Raw genomic sequence first — 21,361 nt, 5'->3', positions numbered from 1 at the left:
ACTACAGAGAAAAGCAGTCATCAAAATCCTGTATCAACAGTTCAATGCCTAGATCAAACCACTCTAGCTCTTGTTCTTTGATCATAACCAGTTCTACCACTACTAATATGCTTAAGATGAACAGGACAGTGCAGCCTTCTGATTGGACTCTGTTGGGCACATTGAGAAGTGCTGTACCTGTGAAATACTAGAAGCAGGACAGCACAGCTGCGTTATACTCTCACCTGTCTCAGGAGATCTTATATCACAAAAGAGGTTAAATCATTCTGTGGCTGCTTAACACGTTGCAGACCCTTTACTCCTTGAAAGCAGATGGGTTCAGTAGTTTCCCCACACACGGCACAGCATATTGAAGGTCAGATGACAAGAATCAAAGGAAAGAGTGAGTTCTGGGCTCATTGGCAAGAGCCGCAGATTTGTGCACCTCCTGCAGGTTCTTCCTACCTCACTCCTCATTTGCCTCATTGCTGCTCTGGCGCTTGTGTGTTGAATCCTCTTCCTCATTCGTGCAGGCCCCTCATACCAGTCAAGAATCCATCGTGGATCTAAGGACCGTGATTCATTCCCCCATGGGCCCCTTCTGTAGAAAAGTTGTTCCTCAAGTATCATCCAGTCCTTGGCTGCTTTGCTGTAACCACACTGCAGCATCTATGGGACAGAACCACAATCACTCCTGCACACTTCCCTACCAATGTGTCCAGTGGTGGCATCACCCCACTGATCCAAAGGAATCTACCCAACCTGCCAGATGGGACTGCTCCAGAGGGAGCACTGTTGACCCAGGAAATATAGGTGTCTCTGACCACTGAAAAAGTGCTGTGGGAGTTGCTGTAAGTCAGGTTAAGATACAGCGACAAACATAAGCATATAATAATCTCAAACCTCCTTGAAAATGGCTTTTTTTTCATTAGATTTCCAACTCAAAAGCAGTGAGCCAGGAGAACAGCATCATGGAAGAATATTCAGATTTACTCACTTCAGGTTTACCTGGAAACTGTGCCAAACAGCAACAAAAATGTTCACTGAAAGCACAGTCTACAGGGGAGAGAGACGGGGGGTCCCTAAAGTATCAATCGAAAGGAAAGAGGAGTATTTCAAAAAATGAAAAACTTGTTTCCTGATAGCCACTCTTGAAATATAAATGTACCTGTGAGATTTTACTAGGTATGAGCTTGAGTCTTCTTGAAAAATGTTACTAGATATTAAAAAAAAAAGTCAAAGTTCTCATTCATTTCTGTTATTGTAAAAGTGGAATAATTTATTCTTAAAAAAGGCTCTTAAAGTGAAGATCTGCAATCTGATCTGTGAGTGATGCTTACAAAGCACATCACATTTCAGTGGTGAGGCCACCAACAAGTACTGACTTTCTAGCTTTTACCTTTCTTGGGCCAAGAATTCCCACTACACCCATTACAGGCATTTTATTCATCTCACTTCTGAAATGTTTGATCTCTCACGGTAGTCCAAAAGATGTGAGAAGGATACTCTTCCAGACATGTCACATGATATTCCTGTTCTTTACCTGTATGTGATTCTTGTATAACGAAGCATACAGCTCCTGCCCACTTCTTCTGTATCTTTCTATACATGACACAAATCCCTAGAAGAAACATCAGAACAGACAAATTCCAGGTGCTGCAAGTATAAGTTCTGAGGGGGGCAGAAATAAGCATTAGTTGCTCTTAATCCATTTGCAGGAATAATTAGGGAATATGGTCGACGTCTGGGAGCTCAGTGGAATTGCTCAGAAAGAGAGAGAGAACAGTAAATGAGATTAAGACTCCTTTTGGAAGTGAATTAGTTAGTACTACAGGTAGCATAAAAGACAATTATCTGTTGTAGAGACCTCAAACTGAGATCAGGATCCAGAGTTTGTAGCTATATTCCTGTTCCTTGCTGTATTAATAGAAACTACAGACAAAAGAATGGTCAGAGTTCCAATTTTGCAGACTGGAAATCAACTGTTTCCAAAAACATCATTCAGATTTGGGAGCCTAAGTCCACTAGCAACAACAGTATAAATACACTGCTTAATGGGAATGTGATGCAGAGATCTCTGAGCTAGTTTGTGGAAGCTTGTGGAGCTGTGCCAGTGCAAGGAGACAGGCAGACTAACTGTTTCTGCTCTACTACACAGCACAGACATGGCCTAAACCCCAGTACCACTGGGATACCTCTGGAAATGCACGTCTCCCAGAGCTATCTGGCAAGACTTTCTGGCCACCTTTCCTTCCAGAATACATTAGACTCACAGAACAGTGAACCCACATAACACTCATACATTTCATTTGCTATTTTGCTTGAATGAACTTCTCAGGAAAAGGGTCTCTGTGCAAGTCCAAGATGCTGATGAATTGCTGTCAAGAGTTATGAGTTGCACTCCCCATTCTGCCAACTGCCTGTTATATTTTTCTTCAGCAAGATGTGCAATTGCTCAGAACTTCTACTTCTCCAACCATAAAACAGAGACCTAACCTCACAGAGCTACAGGCTAAGATCATGAATAAATGCTCAGTGTGGTGAAATCCTTAAATTCAGGGGCTAGGGAAATAAAATGGTTTGGCTCTCCTCTTAACTACTTCATGAAACCCACATTTTTATAGATTTAGGGTGACAAGTTTCACAGGGCCAAGACCTTTACAAAACACAAACCAGAAAATTTCATCCAGTAATTCCTATCTGAGCCTCCCTTTTGAAAAGATTTGCAGGAATATTATTAAACTCAATAGAATCACTCAGGTGCCAAACCAGCACTATGCAAGTAAGAACAAAATCACACCTACAATATTCATTCATATTAGTTCCTCAAATAATCTGTTAAATTTTAATCAAAGACAAGCTTCCAGCTTTGAAAAGGCTGGGTTGGCTCCCCCTTTCTCCTAGCCATGTATGAACTTCTGGGTCCCAAAGAGACTTGAAGTAAAGCACTTGTTCTCATGACATTTTTGGCCTGATTAGAGACAAAGGGTATTGAAGGTCTGTGTGTCCAGCTGAAGTACTGAGTAACTGCTAAGTAAGCTAATGGCTTGTTTCATCTTACTGCATAAAGACTGCTGAAGAACCATCTCAAGATTCAGCTTAACGGGCTGACACTTGCAGGACTGTTCTACAGTGATGCATCTCACACGTTTCTACAGAAGTATAAAGATAACTGCCCTGTCCATACCCTCCCCTGCTCCATATCTCTTCATGTGATTGCTGACAGAGTAGTTCCTTGAGGGGAGCACAGTACTAAGGCCTTTGTACTAGCACAGTCACAGGTATAAATTCTCCTGCTTGACAGGATCTTTCCTGAAGAAAGGTTCTAGCTCTCTTATTACAACTACCAGATGTCATTTTTCACTTTCTGGATGCATTTGCTTTAATATCTTCCAAACTAAAATTTTGCTGGAAGAGCAACTATTTCTTCTCCCGAATGTACAGCACTTGGGGTCCTGACTCAGGATGATGCTCCTAAGCACTACCAAAACGCACAGAATCCCAGTAGTCACACTAACATCCACATAAGCACAAATATCCATTCCACATGCCAAACACATGCAGGGAGGATGCAGCCTTACTTGAAGATTATTTTGAAGACAGTAAGAGATTGCTGCTCCTTTCCAGGAACTTGCAAAAGGTACACCAAAGCTATAAGATGGAAAGAAAAGGAGTCAAGGTAGCTAATCACCATCCACACTGCAAAGAGTACCAGAAGAATTTGTTCCTTTGACAAATTTCTGAGGATTAGTAGCAGCAAGGAAGGCAAAAACTGTTCAGAGTTTATAAAGGAGAGATTACAAAGTATCCCCACTGCTATGCAAAGGCTTTTGCTCTCACCAGTTTCCCTGAAAGGATTCTGACAAAAGTCAGTAAATCAGACTGCAGTGAGCCACAGTACTGAGCTGAGCTGGCCATGAAAGTCCCAGTCTCTCACTACCTAAAGCCATGGATCAGATGGGTAACTTTTAAATGCACGGACTTTGTGCCATGCAGGCAGTGATTCCTCACAGTAAACTGCCTAGCTGCTGTTTGTGCTGTGCTATAATTAAGTTAACACACAAGGTCTACGTGGTGTGCTGATTACTGCTGGCTGCCAGCCAGGTCTGTACCCCTGCCGTGAAGTCACATTTATTGGTGTTTCCCTGCAGGAAGCTCCTGTTTTACACTGATGAAAGTCATTACATTTTTGTTTGTTTAAAGCATCATTAAACCTGTAATCACAGTTGTGGCCTCACAAAACTATTCCATAATTCATATAAAACTCCCATAAAGACTGACCTAGAAGGCAATAACATCTCTATGCTGTTGAGCCAGACTCAGTACAAGAGAGTCGAGAGTCCAGCTTTATGTGGACATAGGGTAAAAGCCATTTAAAACAGATAACAGAGTCATCCATGTATTAGCAACCATTACAGATACTCATGGGCTGTTCAGGCCAGGTCAATGCTCTACGGGCAGCTGTTTCAAAGCTGTTCACACTTTGTATTTCAGTTGTGGTCACTGATCAGACCAGATAAGGTCAAAGCCCACACTGAAAAATTCTGATCAATTTCCCTGACCTGGCTCCAAGACTTTGAAACACATGCAGGGTCCTAAAAGGGACAAATCTTGCCAGTCAATTCTGGTTAACTGAAGACTGACCATTTAGGCTTCCAAATGTGCTATAGCTAGCCATCTTCAACCAGATAAACATTTCCAAGATGATCATCCCTACAAAAAAGCATCTAGCTATAAAATGAAATGAAGAGCTAATAAAATTGGAGATCACTGTAACAGAGCAAAACATAACCAGAAAAAAGTTTCAGTAAAGACAGAATAAATGTTCAGTGAGAATAACTGGACAAATATTTAATGAACAACTAGTAGAAAATTTGTACTTTATTACAAATAAACAGTTTCTATTTTAAAAATAAAAAACCTAAAATCACACATTGTAAACAGTTATCCTTTCAAATGGCAACACTTTATGCAGTAAGTTAAATACAACAGTACCACACTATAATATTCATCTTGAACAAGAAGGGATACACTGACTTTGGTAATTTTTAATACTGTATGGCATAAAACAAGGTTTGGGTGTCATCTACAGAAAAGTAGATGTCAATGTTAGAAATACAACCTGTGTTTAGGAAGATCAGATTAAGAGGCCATACTGAGCCATCTTAGCCTCAAAATCGGAGTATGGTACCACGCTTTATGTCTTTATTTCGCAGACTAGGCACTTGTTGCAAGTAGAACTAGGTCATTTTGCTGCCTCAGATTCCCTAGCCAATATTTATAGCTTGAAAATATGATGGAATTTACAAGCTATTCCACTATTACAACAAAAATCAAAAAGCCTTTCCTCTGAGGCTGTATGGAGACCTTATGCAAATAAAAAAGAAAGTGATTAGAACTGAGGAAAGGTAAAACAAGCAAGGAGAAAAATGCTGGCACACAGATATGCCAAAAAAATCCAGAGACTGGATTTTCTATAATTCATTTCAATAAAGCAACTGAAGGGCTGTTTGTAATAAGAGATGATTATAAATAGAAAAAGTTAAGAGGTGTGAGTTAAGTTAACAATTCGCTGTTGAGCTCTGGAATATTTTATGCTTGATTTTTCTTTTTTAATATATCACTTAACACTCCCACAGTCCATAAATATTCAGGCTTGCCATAATAAACACACATTGCATGACATAGACGCCACAGCTCTTTAGGAAAGAAACATTATGCTAGTGGAGAGCCATGTTTTGAGACTTTAGGGAATTAAAGCCTACGTGTTGTATTCCAGAACAGGCCCCCTCCCACACGCACGTGTATGTGTTCTTAATAAACAAACTTGAATATAAAATATTTTTGGATTTGGAAGAGTCAAGGGGAGCACTTCTAAGTATCCCAATCCCTCAAAGTGCCAAGCGTACCAGCCCAATTCAAGAAAGTGCATAGTCCCATAGACGAGAGTGAGAATACTCACAGGCATATTTTGAAGCGTGTGCTTAAGTCCTCTGTTGATGAGGACTAGAACTAGTGATATAAATCTATGACTTTAGTTCTTCTGAGCTAAATAAGTATTATAAATATTTAGATGTGTATATATACACGTATACATGGTAAGAGCATTCATACAGCAATGCAGCTGTAATAAAATATTTATTCTTGTACAGTACTTTTCATCAACACATCTCAGAGGTCCTTTTCAAGGAGGTCAGTGTCTTTATCCCCAGTTTACAGAAAAGGAAATTAAGGCAAGAGAGTTTCTGGAATATCCTGCCACTACAACTAGGTGGAAGGAGGTTGGGGATAGGGCAAAAACAACCTAAACTGATTTGAAACTTCGTAAGTGGATGAAGAGGATGTACATGGTGATGGTACACTGTAGCAGGGGGATAACTTTAAAAACTAATCTGGGAATCTCTTCTAGAGTGTCTGGTCTTACATTATTTGTGCCATATTGTATTCTAACTCAGTTGATTTGACAGATATTAGATCTCATACTGCTGGAAAAGTCCCCCTTCCTTATTCCTCCCAACCTGGCTGTCACAAATCTGTATGGAAGGCTTTTTGATCTGATTACAGCTATTCACACAATCTGGGTTTTTAGAAAGAACTTTAGAAAGGACATAGCAGAAAAACAGAACAGTAGCTAAGGTTCTCTTAGGGGCACAGAAAAAGCACACGTAAATAGCATACACATTACGGGGCAAAGAGGCTGTGCATGGCAAAATCAACTTTGATTCTGTGTATGGCAAAATCAAAGTTGATGGCCTCAGCTCAAGAAATCACATTGTGTTTCAGAATATGTTTGGGCATATACTTACATTTAAGCAATGCAACACTTTCATGATTTCCTATGATATGTTCACAGAAAATAAGTATCAAATCTAGTTCCTGTTTATAAAAACCACAAAGATGCCAACATCATAGCTATAACCAGGCTTGACTAATGAGGCCATTTATAGTCATATTTATGAAAGAACAAGAGACCGGGGGTGAAACTACCCCAACGTTTATGGGTCTGATATCTAAAGTAAAGGAGGTTTACAGGTAAAATGTCTTTTTAGTGTTATTATCAGACTCCGCTTCTGCAGCAGAGTTTAAGTATTAACAAAACTGCCTTCTTTTCAGTATCAGTCACTTTCTTTTGCAGCTTTTACATACAGAGTCTATTACTGAGGGGTTAGATTTGCCTTTTATCTCAGTCTTTAAGACATAAACTCACAAATACACATGCAATACTTAGATGTTTTAACAACAGCACCTAAACATGCTAAAACCTCTGTAGGAGATAAGTGCAAAATTTGTTAACAGAAAATTAGAATTATTAGAATGAGAAAAGTCATATGAGATATTAACGTAAGTTTGATATTTACACCATCCTTCCCATTTCAAATTAAACAGAAAGGTTGCATCTTTAATGAAATAATATTGAGAAAATGTCATTCTACAAAGGGTGAATTCTTCAGTTTTAGCCAGTTTATATTTATTTTCAGTTTTGTATGTCTCACAGTAGTTCAACACTGAATGGCATGCGCCTGGGGTGCCGTACTGCCCTTCACAGCAGCCCCATATCCCAGCTCCATCCTCCGGGCTGCGCTCTCTAGCCAGAGTGAGATCTCCTGCCACCCACAGTGTGGGTGGACCAAGACAGGCAGCAGATGTTTTCTCACAAAAAGAGATTAATTATTTTTGGTTTTAGATGGTGACTGTATAAATCAACGAAGAATTCCTGAACCGCTATGACTTGAATAGTTACAGAGCTAGACTGGCAGCAGTGTGCTTCAGTCTGAACTCCTTTGAGGTGTGGAAACTAGATAGTCATATCCACTTCAGTTGTCACACGCGCCCTTTTTCCAAACAGCCTCACAAGCAGAGGACAGAGTTATAGCTGGCAGGGCTCTTTGACAGAGAAGAATTCAAGTTATACTAAATAGAGCTGACTGAGGTCTCCTCACTCACCAACCCCGTTGTATTCAGCTGCAAGGGATAAAGTTACTACCTCCAGCAACAACCAAATCTGCCACTGGTATTAAATCTAACAGGGATGGTGAATCGGAGGCCAGATATTCTGTTATCCAGTGCAAATGATAAGCCATCCATTTTGTGACCAAACTGCTTTTCAAGTAATTGACTATGCACTGGGAAGCCCTTAAGTTTAATTCATAAGGAGAAAAATTGTTTCATTAGTCACCAAGCAATAAACATTAAGCTAAGACAGATAACATTTTTCTTAGCAGATCAAAGAGCACTTTGCCCTAGTCCTTAGTACGCACTCTCCACACTAAGGGATGTCTGCAGGCTCTTATGAAGCACAACACTGTCATCACCATGTGGATGTTATTGTTACTTTGCCAAAATTCATTTAGCTTTTCAACAGACTGTAGTTCCAGCAGTTAAGTGTTGCAAGTAAGCTTCGTGCCTCAACCCGCTAGGAGGCTAATGCACAGTGCCAACTGCTCCTAAGGATCATGGATGTATTCCTGGCATTGCCAGTTGGCTGGGGAATAGCAAACTTAATGAGAAAAAGCTCCATATTTCAGTGTGCCATAAATGCACCCGCACACAGGGGTGGCTTTCAAGAAGATAAACCAGAAGTATGATGTACACGTGATGAGACTTCCACTCTGTATTTATCAGCTAAACTCCAGCAGCACAGAAATAGTTCTGCTTCTACAGCAACGATTTATATGTATGTATACACATACATGCACACTCCTACAGAAGCTAGTATCACTAAAGATGAATTCCTACAAGAACAAGTCAGTCATCTCCTAATAGCAAAAGAAAACAAAACAAAAAAAGAAAAACAAACAAAAAAAAACCCATACCCACACACTGGGAGATGAGACACCTTTCTTCATTCCTGTCTCTGGGAATGATTTCTGTGACTTGGAGATAAAATATTCAACTCTTGAGGCCTCACTTCCCCCCTTTAACTGCACAGGCTAGCTACCAATGTCCTCATCTAAGAGGAATCGTTAACTTCATCTGGTAGAGATTTCCAGGACTTCTCCTGATTTCCGGTTCTTTATTTGGACATATTGCCATCTTGTTCACAGTTCTAGCTATTTTCAGGTCCCTGCTCTCTCACAGAATTTCACAGTCAATTCTCCAGCTGGCACCTGGACTCCCATACACATTCTGTCCTGCATCCTGCATGGAAAAAGAGACACCATATATAAACTCTTAACCTATTCATAAGTAAAGTTGGCCATAACTCTTCTCCTTTAAAAAAATTCTATTAAAAATAGTGTGGATGAAAAAAATTGCATCCTTTTTCTTTGAAAAGATAGAACAACCTGATTACTAACAAAAAAAAAAAAATAATCAGAAATGATTTTCATGTGGGAAATAGAGGATGAAAATGTTTATTCGGTTCAACATTTGAAAACAAAATGAAAATTTAATTCAACTTGAAATACCTTTTGAGGTTGTCAAATCAAAACAATCCATACATAGAGCAGTTTAATTCAAATAATTTTCTTCTTATTGTAAAGGAAATGTTACATCAAAATTCCTGCTTAAAATAGACATAACTGAACCAAAAAAAATAGGAAAATGATTTTTCTTTCTATATATGTAGCAAAAAGAAAAGTAATTCTGTTTCAGTTGCTAGCAATTGTTTCTAGGGTTTCTCCAGATCCAAATAAAGCTCTGCTTTCATCCGCATCAACACAATTCAACTCATTTGGCATGATCTCTGAAAATAAAAGTGTGTAACCAACAGCTCTTGAAAGATGAGATTTCAATGCCAACAACTTTAAATATTAAACTCCACTGGATCAAATCCTATAATATGTGAATTTAAAATTGAACCAGACAATCTCTAGCTTAAAAGGCAAGAATAAAAAAGCCAAAAAAGATACAGATGAAAGAAAACATCTTTTCACACAATGTGGCATTAAATGGAGGGACTTCACTGCCACAGGATTGTCACTGAGTCTAAAAATACTGAAAAAAACTATCTAAATACATTTATCCACAGAAAGTTTTGGAAGGATATTACACACTGTGCTTCAGGTCTTAAGATGATCTGCAACTGATACAATTCAAGAGGGAAACAACTTTACTAAGACAGATTTTCTTCTCTGTGTTGCGCTGTCACACACCTCTTTTTGCAGCAACTGGGTTTGGGTTTTGTAAGGGATAGACTGTGGGGTGACTGGCTTATGAATCTAGTTCAGTCAAACAATTTGTATTCATCATTAAACAACCTTTCTATTTCAACTTCTCTGTAAAACAGTTATCTTCAATCAATGCATGAATTCTCATGCATTTCAGAAAGTTTGATGATTTGTACTCTAAGTCAGATAGGTCAATAGACTAGGTAAGAAATTAAGAACTACATAAAACCATAAAATGCAAAGCTATTGAATTATTTCCTTTAATCTTGTAAGTAACCTGAAAATGATAAATGAACATCTCAAATATCTGGTTAAGAGGACATAAAAATTTCTTTGTTCAAAGTTAAAGAAACTTTTTCCAGCTTGCTGCAGCACACTAATTTAGCTTTGAATCAGTTATTAAACAGGACAATAATATTATAATGGAAATTGTTTAATATACATCATTAATAGCAAAGTGTCTGCTTTCATTCAAGTAAAAAAAAAATGTGCACTATGAGCAGTTTGGAAATGAATATTTGATTCCAAACTTCCCTTGTGCATTTAATAGCATGCTAATTTACATTTTAATTACTTCCTAAGAAATCAAAGCATTTGTTGACAGTAGAACATAATGTCAACTTCACAGTGCACTGTTGGTAGATGCTTAATGAACTTAATTAGATAATTAGTGATGTTAATTATCCTTCTATTATTAAGATAAAGATGTTACACAAATGATGCACTTCTCAAGGAAATATCATTAAATGTTTGCTTGTTTTAACTCCGTTAATGTGAAAAGCTGATAAAAGACTGAGTGATCGGTGAGAAAGATATTTGTTTAAACAATAATTGTGATGTTTCAAATAGCTTCTTCATTTCAACCACAGGGAAATGCTATGTTCAGCTTGTCCCTTCTGCATCCCAAATGTTTTCCATAAATAAGCAAATTACTTTTGCTCAACCTCTCTCTCCTTTTCATTACCCCACAGCCCTACATCTTCCCCACATTAAACAAAATATTCTCTGCATCTGATGCAGTGGGTCTAGTATAGACGGAAAAAAAAAAAAAAAAAAAAACATGTTGGTCAGTATAGCCTTCAGAGTCAGTTATTGGAAGGTGCAATAATGATGCAGGAAAGAAGCAGCTGAAAGTACTGGCCCATTACTGAGCACTGTATTCGGCTGCTAGCTTTGCCACTGATGTCTTGGGTGACTACGGTTAAGTCCTAAATTCATGTCAGTCAAGTAGAGATAAAGCTTCATTCTTACAGGAGAAGTCAACAAGCCCACTAACTTGGCGTTTTGAGCTAACTGTTTCAGCATCCTGGGACTGAATCTTCTATGCCCTAATAGGGGTCTAGAGACAAACTATCATTCTTCCAGTTCAACACTACACGCTTCTTGAAAAACTCTGTTTAAAACTAAAACACCTTCTAAAACACACTTTTGCACACAGATACCTGACCCAAAACTTTGGGAACATGACCTAGGCAGACTAGTTCTGAATGGGTCACTTTTCCCCCTTATCCCACCCCAACACGAACCCAGTAAAAACGGTTGCAATACACATGAAGCAAGGTCGACAAGTAGGAGCAAATGAAGCCCCAGTGCTCTCCCTTGATAGGCTTGCAGGAGTGAGTCCTTCCTTAGACAGGACTCAAGCCGATTCTGCATCTGTGATGCAGTTACTGTACGCACTAGGTAAGTCAGTCCTAGCACTGTACAAAGCACATTAAAAAGTCTCCTGTTAGTTTGCATGGAGAAATTTACATTCCCAGCAAGGAAGGAATTTAAGCCTATACCCTTATTTAGCAACTCAACTCCCAATGGAAATTTTATGCCCAAATACTTCTCAAAATATAACATATCATCCCCACAGTTGAAGTAATAGAGCTGTTAGGTATATGAGCAGTGTGTGTATATAAATATATATACAAATACTCATGTATATATACACACAGACATATATACATATGTGTTTGTGTAAACATACATACACATGCAGGTGTATATACATACACATATACACACGCGCACATGTTTGTACATAAATATATAAATATCTCAGTGAAGATTATACGTGAAAATTTAAAATTTTTCTCTGGCTACGGAAAGTATCATCTATGGTCTTTGATGTAACAAGCAAAAGCTATTTTCTGTAGCAATGACTCTTTTAGATTCTAGTCTAAGAGAAAAGCCTGGTGAGTATAACAAATGTAAGATATTAAAAAGTAAATGTCCTGTAAATCTAAAAATAAGGAAAAATTCTAAAGACTTTGAAATAACATGTCATTTGAAACACATCTCAGTCTGTCTTGGACTTGAAAAGAAACATTAATTCCATGAGATTTGAGATGATATTTCCTCTTGGGAATCTAATCAAAAAGACAGAACTCTGATAAATAACTTTCTAGTGAAGCCTGTCCAAGAGACATTTGCTGTTACCCTTATCAAGGATATCTGTTGTTACAAAACTGCAGAATTAAAGTGGTCTGTGGCCATACCACCGTACTCTTCCCTCAACAATAAGGTAAGGGCAAACAATTTGCTCTCCTAAATGAGTTAATGAGCTTCCGCGTTCTTTTCAGCAAATGCATCAGGACTGCTTAGCCACCATTAAAACTGAGAATATTAAAATATCACACTGCTCAAAAATCAGGAAAAATATTCAGAAGCAGCTGAAATGGGTTCTGTCTCCATTAGTGACTTCAGTCACAGCCAAGAGGTCTTTTCTGAGGGCTCATGACTTCAGAGTTATCCGCTCAGAGCCAAGAGCAGCTGTTGCTAACACATTAATGCACCCACCCTTTATAGATTTACTTTGGGTTTAACAATCTGGCTGTTGCTTGCAAAAGAAAGAACAAGAGGGCTGTTACTGAAAAGCTAGCTAAGGAAAATGAAACACTTCTCAGCCATGCCACATTTCACACCTACTATTTTCAAGTTTCTAAAGCTACGCTGTTAAATGCTTTCTGCCATTAATTCTGGAGTGACATGTTAGAGGGACATGCTGAGAGTCAAAGATACCCTACAAAACAGAAACAAAGCTATCTATTAAACTGCTCAAACATCTTACAAGTTCAAAGGCTGCATTCTCCCATACCACTTGAACTAGGAGAAATTCTTTGGCAACTGACAGCATGACAAAATCACCACAGAGGAGATTAGATCCTGGCACTATATATATATATATATATGCGTGTGTGTGTGTATGTATGTAAATATTATCTTCACAAGTGTACTTTTGCTGACCAGAATGCTCCTGTGAAGTTTCTGTTTATGCAATTGCAAGTTAGAAGGTTTCTGTTAACCTCATCAGTCTGGAGACTGAGATGGAAAAAAAAAAAAAAAAGACCTTTTCTATTTCATTCTTTCAGCCCTCTGGCATAGAGGAACGCAACTAATGAATGAAAACAGGAGGGCATGTTCAGGCCTGCTGTAAGACTCAGGAGGTTCTGTATTTTCTCTAAAGGGAACAACCTACAGCCCTGAGTCAGTGTCTTGCAGTAATTAAAAGCTAGGTGCTGGTAACCCTGCTCAGATACCTGTCCTCAGGAAGAACCTTAGGACATTCTGCATGGTAGGAAGTGTTGACTGATTTACAATTTACTGAAATACGGTTATTGTAATAGTCCCTTCTGGCTCTTGTAGTTTTTAAAGGAGACCAAAACCAACACCAGTTAGCTATTGCTAACCTCAGAATTAAATATAGGTATTGTAGATTCCAAGAGCAAGATGGAAGGAAAGAGAAAGGGGAAAAGTAGGGGTAAGGATCAAAACGCTTATTCTGAAACAGGACAGTTAATGGACTGGAAGCCTTTTCGATGTATTCAGGAGTCTTACAGATACTTCCACTGGCAGATTTACCCAACTCTGTCATCTGCAAGCCCTAAGGAAAAGTCTTTGTACAATGCTCCTCTTGCTCCTGCATGGCTACTCAGACTTCCAAGAGAGTACAAGATAGCAACTAACAGAGTATGTTACCCCTCTCCTCCTAAAAATGAGATCAGGCTCTTCTGAGTGTTCATATGTTCTAGACAAGGCTCAGAGCATACCATGGGATGCAAAGGGATTCAGGCAGACAAGGTGAAACACAGTTGCATTTGTTCTCCAATTCCAATATTTGTCCTCTAAATAGCAAGGAATGGTGTTCGGCTTCACTGATGTATTGGAGACCCTGAGTAAAAGTACAGCAGGAATGTGGAGTCAGATCCTTTGCTAAAGTGAATCTTTTTTTTTTTTTTTGGCTAAAGTGAACTCTCTCCCCCCCCCCCCATTTCAAGATCAGGTCTCAAAAGCACTCTTGCTTCCTTGTAAATGACAACAGGGAAAGAGTTAATAGATGTTAATAGATTTTTTTTTCTCCTCAGCAAACACTACTACTGCTTCAGCTCCTTTTTCCAGTCAATAAATGAAAAGAATTAATATCCCACTAACCAACCTTTTTCTTCTTTCTGGTGAGCAAAGCTCTGAAATCCAGCCTGAATTCCTGCATCATTCCCAACTTTATCAGGAGGTTCTCCTCAATTAGGAACAACAGTGTTTAACTGAGTAAAAGCAAGGATTATTATTTGAAAATGATTTATGATTATGTTTTAAAGCTTTTCTCTAATTTATATTTCTACTTTTTCCTTTTATCTCAGTGTTTCAGTCAGGTGCCCTTTGTTGTAGGACCTGTGTCCATAACTAGCAGCAGCAAAGGTAGGAGCCAGTATCTGAAGATTTTTCTCTAAGGAACACAGAAGATGCTTGAGAGGAAGCAAAAATCACACTATAGTACTTGCTAAACTTACTATCACTAAAGACAGGTCAAAAATAAGACCCCTAGATAAAGGTTACAGTCATCATTTCCAATTGTAGGCATCTGACAAAGGTACTCCAGTGCACAGAGCTTATGAGTGTTCACACTCTCCACTGGAATAAGCAGTATTGTAATAAGCAGTAACAAGTGCTCAGCATCCACTGCAAGTTGGGCCACTTTCTCTTTTGTTTGCTTAAACATAGCTAACATTTGGCAATATTCCTTAAATGTGAAATGATAGTGCAAGAAACTCATTATTTAAGTTTGATTTAATAACATCAGACAGTTTTAATGCTTGCAGTTTGTTCTCAGCATAGAAAATACTTTGTTTGTATTCTACACACAATACATAGCTTTTAATTTTGGCATTCCAAGTGAAAGCATATTAGCCCAACTAGCTTACTACCAGACTTAGAAATGATGTTGCTCTAATTTTTCAAATAGTTGAAAAGACTTAGCATTTCTTGAAATTTAGAAAGAAATAAGAAAGTAAGCATAAATAGGAGAGAGTTCTTACACATCACCCATCTTTCTCCCCAATAGCTACATTTGAAATGAAGAGGCCCTAATATGACATTGAATCAAATTCCAGCCACCCCTCAGCGTTACCCATTTGCTTTCCATTATAAACATTTTGATACTATCCTAATTAGTCACTATTTTCATTTACCAACCCTTAGTTAAGCCATTTTTTCTTTATTGGTACAGCAGCCACCACATCAAGAACCAAATCCTGCTCAAGGTAGAGAGATTCTTGAAGTCCAAGGAACTTCAGTAAGAATAAGACTGTAAATGAAATTTGCAGAAGCTTGTAACTGAGTTAGAAGCATGAATTCCATTGACTTTTCATGTAACTTGTAACTTCCCTTAATAATAAGAATCCCACCTGGCACCCTGCTTGTGAAGTTCATGAAGAAAGAGGGCTATGGAGTAGCAAAGAAATGCTTCTTTTCCTTTATATTTTATCTGTCTGAAAAGTGCAGCAAACTCTTTCAAAGATCGGCTGGATAGGAGAAAAGCAGAGAGTGGAGACGAACATTTGGAATTGTAGTTTTGCATCTCATTGAGAGGAACAATTTATCAGAGCTCTGGAGCTGTCAGTCGTTGACATGATAAGGAATAACACCAAATGAATAATGTTTCTGCCAAACCCAGCTCCTTTAATTACAAGCCGCTCCCTTGCAGGAGAGAGACAGAAGATGCAAAAACACCAATTTCATGCACTTGTGCCTGAATAATGTCTCCGTGCTGCCTTTTCCAGATGGCAACCTTTTCACTGGAGGAACTAATGATGTGGGCATATTTAGGGAAAAACCAATAACGGAGTCTTTAACCTTCAACAGCAAAAAGCATGTTGTACAAAATGTTCCTTGGGATACATTTACAAATATCAATTACATTGCTCACTGAGGTGTAATCAGCTGTAATAATCAAAATTAATTTTAAAAAATAATTAAACAGACCCCAGGGCAAATAGTTGATGCTCTTGCAGTATGACATCACACACTACATACGTACCTGGGAAGAACTTGCTCTGTAAGTAGCAAAGTTAAGGAACGAGAAAGATGCTGTGGCACGCTAAGGAAAGAACTGTTGCTGAGTTAAGTGCTATCAGACATGTTACTTGGATATCACAGCCTTCCTGACCAACACACCTGGAAAAGAATCAGTGACCTCTGGGGGTAAAGCTGCAATTTTTCACAGCTTGAGCTAGAAATTAAGACTCCCTAAATTGAAGTTGTGACAGACTTACACTGTCTCTTAAAGAGCAGAAATAAGCCTTCGACATGTTCGGCAGTGCATTAACACTGGAATGCTCAGTGCTTAAGCACAGGCAGAAGCTCTGACTATTCTGTCAGTGCAATGCAGCACTACCCCAAAGCCACTTGCTCCAGCCCCGATATACTTCTAACTGGTACAGAAGAAGCAACTTCTAACTGGTACTTATTTGTGTTCTGGACAAATGTCCACCAAAAACACGGAAAAAGGCCTCTGTCTCAAACAAGAAGGCTGAGCTCAATCATAGAAAAAATAACCCAGCTTTATAGTCTCTCTCAATGAATGCCTAAGAACATATATGGTGGCAGCATGAATGCTGCATATACTCCAGACCAACTGCTTTATATATAAACACTTGTCCGCCTATCTCTTGAGGCTAAACAAAAATTTGGACCTTTAATCTTCAACAGGGAGTAGAAAAGTAAAGGACAGTACTATAGGAATATAAGATCCTTTCTCCCAATACAGCATCTGAAGGAAAAGGTTCGCCTAGTGATATTAAGCCAAAAGCAGCAGCAAAGCCAGCAACTCCTTGCTGTTACCCACATAAGCAGAAACAAGCACCAGGTGCTTTTTCCTTTTAAGTCCTATAACCAGGCCTCATGCAAAAAGGCTGCATAAATACTTTGTGTTTAGACTGCCTACCTAAGTTCTTCAGGTCAAGTATCATTTTAGTTCTGCATGTGCCTAGCGCCCAGCATAAAGCCATTCCAGTTCATGACAGTGGCTTCTTGTTACAGCATGACAAATACTATAGCTTTGACTGCTGTAATGTCTAAGTATATCACACAATAAAACATGCATCCTTAGAGTATCCTTATAGTTGATGTATCACCCCCCTTTTACAGCTAGCAGAAGAATTCAATGAGACTCAGAAACCTATCCAACATCAAATAAAAGACTACAGCAAATGAGGAAAGTAAATGTCGATCTCTAGACCATTAGGCACCAACACTTCTGTCATCAGAGCCACAGACTGAAAACAAACATCAGATTTCTGCCCAGATAAACAGGGCACACCTATCTGGTTTAACAGCCACACTTACACTTCCCTGTTCACATCATAAGATGAAGGTTGCTACCACAAATAGCTCATGAAGTGGGATTTCAGTGGCTTCCAAACCTTCAATTTGTTGATTTCTGGCTGTTGCATTCTCCACTCTGCCCACTATAAAGGTGCATCACCCCAGTTCTATTTTTGATTTTTTAAACTTACCTTCTTGACTCTTATTTAGAAAGCTGATGAAGTTTATGCCAAACTTTAAGCACATCAGAATTTAATTAAAATTATGGACATAATCATGTACCTTCCCAGCTGGGACTTCAGTTCCTTAGAAGTAATACAATTAACAGACTACACTGACAAGCAGGATTTAGGTAACTAATTTGAGGTGCAAGAGGAATACAATCATCATCTAGATGACCAGACAATAACCATCAGCAATTCCAAGTGCAGATCTTGAGATTACATTCCTGCTTGAAACTGGATTCCCAGTAGAAACATTTACACATGCATGTAGAAAGTCTAAGAGCTTCTAGGAAGCATCAAGTTATGCCACTTCAGGTGAGCTATGAAATCACACTACCTATGGACTGTTTGTCTAAAATTATTCCTCAACCATGTCAGCTCCAGCAGCAACGTGCTGAGACCAATGTAAAAAACTCTAGCTGACTAGTTAGTCATGTAGGTATATCTGCCCAGTGCTCCTGAAAGCTCGCAGTGCCAGTGCAAAGACATCTGAATTGGCCTCAAAGAATCCAGCAGAGCTTAACTTTGACTCTGCATCTTCACAATAACATGCTCTCACCTCCCTGGCTCAAATCACACCTTTAGGCAAAGCCTGAGTGAAGCTTTCTGGCCCCTGCTATCCAGATTGTCAAACAAAATCATTCATAATTGTCTCTTCTGTTCTTAAAGTCTAGGAAAGGAGCCTTAACAGCAATAAGTGTCTGTAATTTTCAAGAAAACATGCCAGGAGACATACACAGAGGATTCAGTCCAGACAAGCTTTCCAGAACCCTTCAAAAGCAGGTTACAGAGCCTAAAAAGAGAGGAAAAAAAAAAGAAAAAAAAAAAGCATGCTTTACCTCCGTTCTGCACCCTATTTCCTTTGTGGTTCGTCCAGGCATCAACTTCATTGCTGAAGAGAGGCTTTCACTCCATGAATTGTGCTTGCTCTGTGACAGGCCTGGCCCTGCTTTACTCTGGAGACTTTTCTTTTCAGATGCTGTGGTCCAGAAGAACGAACAGAAAAGGAAAAGATAAATAAGAGCATGTAAGACTTGAAGGTGAACCCACAGGGAAGTGCAGAGTTTGTAAACATATTACAAAAGCTGTGGGGAAGTGCAGAGTTTGTAAAAATATTATACAAGCTGCAACAAAATGACAGAGCCACACTTCAGCTAGTCTGTCCTATTTATAAGAGGGTCATTGAATTAACATGTATTTTTCAAGTCTTTATGTAAAAACCTAATCGAGGTCTGCTATGGACCAGTGTCAAGACATCCACAGCAGCCCTGGATCCCTGAAGTGCTACACACATTGCCATGTCCTTCTTCATTTAAATATCCTCCCTCTAGTCAAATTCTCCCATGGGATATGACTGTCTGAGGAGATTTTTCTGCCTTGTAGTAAAGTATTAGTTTTAAATCATCACCAGAAGATTAAAGAAGGGCTGAGGCATGACACAGAAAACATCTCTCTAATCACAATACCGGAATAGAGAATGATGATCTGTTTTGTCTAGAAGTGACATGCAGACTAAGAGCACAACCAAGAATCAAGAGCCTTCCATTATTCTGCAATGCCTTTGTTCACTTCAGTAAGTGCTCCATGAAAGAACAGAGACCTATGAAGTGTTGCCAAGCTTTTGTCATCATTTCTTCCCATAGAGGGGTGATCTCAGTTATCTTCATTTCCCTCTCTTTGTCGCCTCCTTTTACAGAGACATCCATCTTGTAAGTGTCCTCCAGAGCCTGCCGCCTCTGAGTAATGAGCTGCTTCCAGATGATTTCTACTGTTCTCAGAATCTCTTGATGAACTAGAAAAAAAGGAAACAGCAAATGAAGAATCATTGTTTTTGTGCAAGAAGTCAAGCAGCAGACAAAGCAAAAACATCTCATTTGGAACAGCACTGATCTAGAATAATCGCTAGGATTGGTGGAGTTACTCCGCTTTATTAGCTGCATAGGTTCTAAGCCAGTCTATTTCATCTAATATAGGAAGCAGTAAGACATTTCTTTTGCTGTATTTCAACTCCCTGATTAAAATGAGTAGGAGTGACAGATGATTTTACCTGGTTCTGCCTTGAAAAACCCTATCAGAAGTCTGATGATCTTTAATATCTTACATAAACTGCTAAAGCACATAGAGGACATTATTTTATACTGTCAAATGTCATTACAAACAGTGGGAGGAAGGTAGACAACTCAAACAGTTTGGAACAGCAATGAATTGTTCTACAAGTGCTCAGCTGTTTTGCTGACTCTCTCTGTAAATCATATCAATTTGGTTGCATTAGCACCAACTCAGGATACAAAAATTGAGCATCCCTATGCAATATGGTTTAACTGACAGTCCACACACTGAATCCAACCCAAAAATTCTTCACTCCAACTCACTATCTTCTCCTAGAACTGCCAAATATTTCTTCCCGTGCATGATATGGACTTCAAGCTCAGTATTGGGTCTCAGAAAAAAGAAATTGAGCCAAAAGTAGCAGAGCTGGGCATTGACAATGGCCACCATGAGGGAAAAAGAGATCTCTGAACTGAAATCTTTTACTTCTGAGAAGACGGAGTCTGAATTTTAGATAAAAATATGCAGTATAAGGCAAATCATTTTCAGCACAACTTTTCTCACTCTGTTAAGCAGCACTTGCACAGCTGCTCTGGTGGATGTTTAGGCCAGGCATTTTCCTGCCCTGTAAGCCAAAGCTACCAACTGCCATAGATTACCATCATCTGGAGTAGGCAGGCTGCCCTTCTCCTCTTCACTGGGAGCAAGGAAAATTTGGTGATACGAAGCAAGTTTGGGTTTCACATCAACCCCAAAACCTTCTGGATAGCTGTGACAAAGAAAAGGAGGGTATATGAGGAAAACAGAGCGACATAAAGACAGTGAAAAAGCCCCACTCTCACTTGATTTATTTAGCAGGTCAATATGCCCAAGCTACAATGCTTACAGCAGTCACATGATACTGCAGGATTTACAGGAAGCAAGTAACTAAATCAGTGCCAGTCTGTTTTTCAAAATCAAGGATCATTTCTCATGATCCTATAGATCACTCTGCTTGTGTTCTATATGCCTTACCCTTTCACTTCCCCATAAACTTATGTTTCCCCTTCACACTGCTCTCTGTTGGATCTTTGTTCGGACCACTATAGCTATTCTTAAAGTATGACGTTTGTTAGGCACCACTACAGGAGAAAGCAAAGTCTCTTGGATAAGCAAAACTGCCTTTTTTTACTTTGGGGTTTTCTTTAAAATACAGTAATTCTGATTTCCTGGATTTGCTGTGTTTAACTTTTGGATAACACCAACACTTCTTTGGGTTTTTTTTTTGTTTGTTTGTTTGTTTGTTTTTTGGATGTTTATACTGTTGCCGCCTACCAGCAATTTTTATCCATCTCAGTAATTTTTGTCTGGAAATTATTATCTGACTGGAATAAGAACAATCACAGAGCTAGAAAAGACCTCAGGAAGTGTGGC

General features: G+C 38.9%; 1 protein-coding gene across 2 annotated transcripts in view; it reads right to left on the bottom strand.

Moving 5' to 3' along the window:
* Positions 1-21,361, bottom strand: part of WDFY4 (WDFY family member 4) — a 142,009-nt gene that overhangs the window by 63,087 nt on the left and 57,561 nt on the right. For both annotated transcript variants that reach the window (XM_085324754.1, XM_085324753.1), the window contains exons 36-40: positions 20,608-20,717; positions 19,500-19,691; positions 18,739-18,878; positions 1,523-1,600; positions 445-648 (exon numbers count right to left, since the gene is read on the bottom strand). In XM_085324754.1, coding sequence (XP_085180880.1) covers positions 445-648; positions 1,523-1,600; positions 18,739-18,878; positions 19,500-19,691; positions 20,608-20,717 — 724 coding nt within the window. The remainder of the gene's footprint in view (positions 1-444; positions 649-1,522; positions 1,601-18,738; positions 18,879-19,499; positions 19,692-20,607; positions 20,718-21,361) is intronic.

The sequence above is a fragment of the Rhea americana genome, unplaced genomic scaffold (genome assembly GCF_003343005.1).
Source record: "Rhea americana isolate MKP2758 unplaced genomic scaffold, rheAme1 scaffold_93, whole genome shotgun sequence".
NCBI classification, from domain to species: Eukaryota; Metazoa; Chordata; class Aves; order Rheiformes; family Rheidae; genus Rhea; species Rhea americana.
The sequence above is the reverse complement of the archived record's forward strand: the minus strand, read 5'-3'. Positions and strand labels throughout refer to the sequence as shown.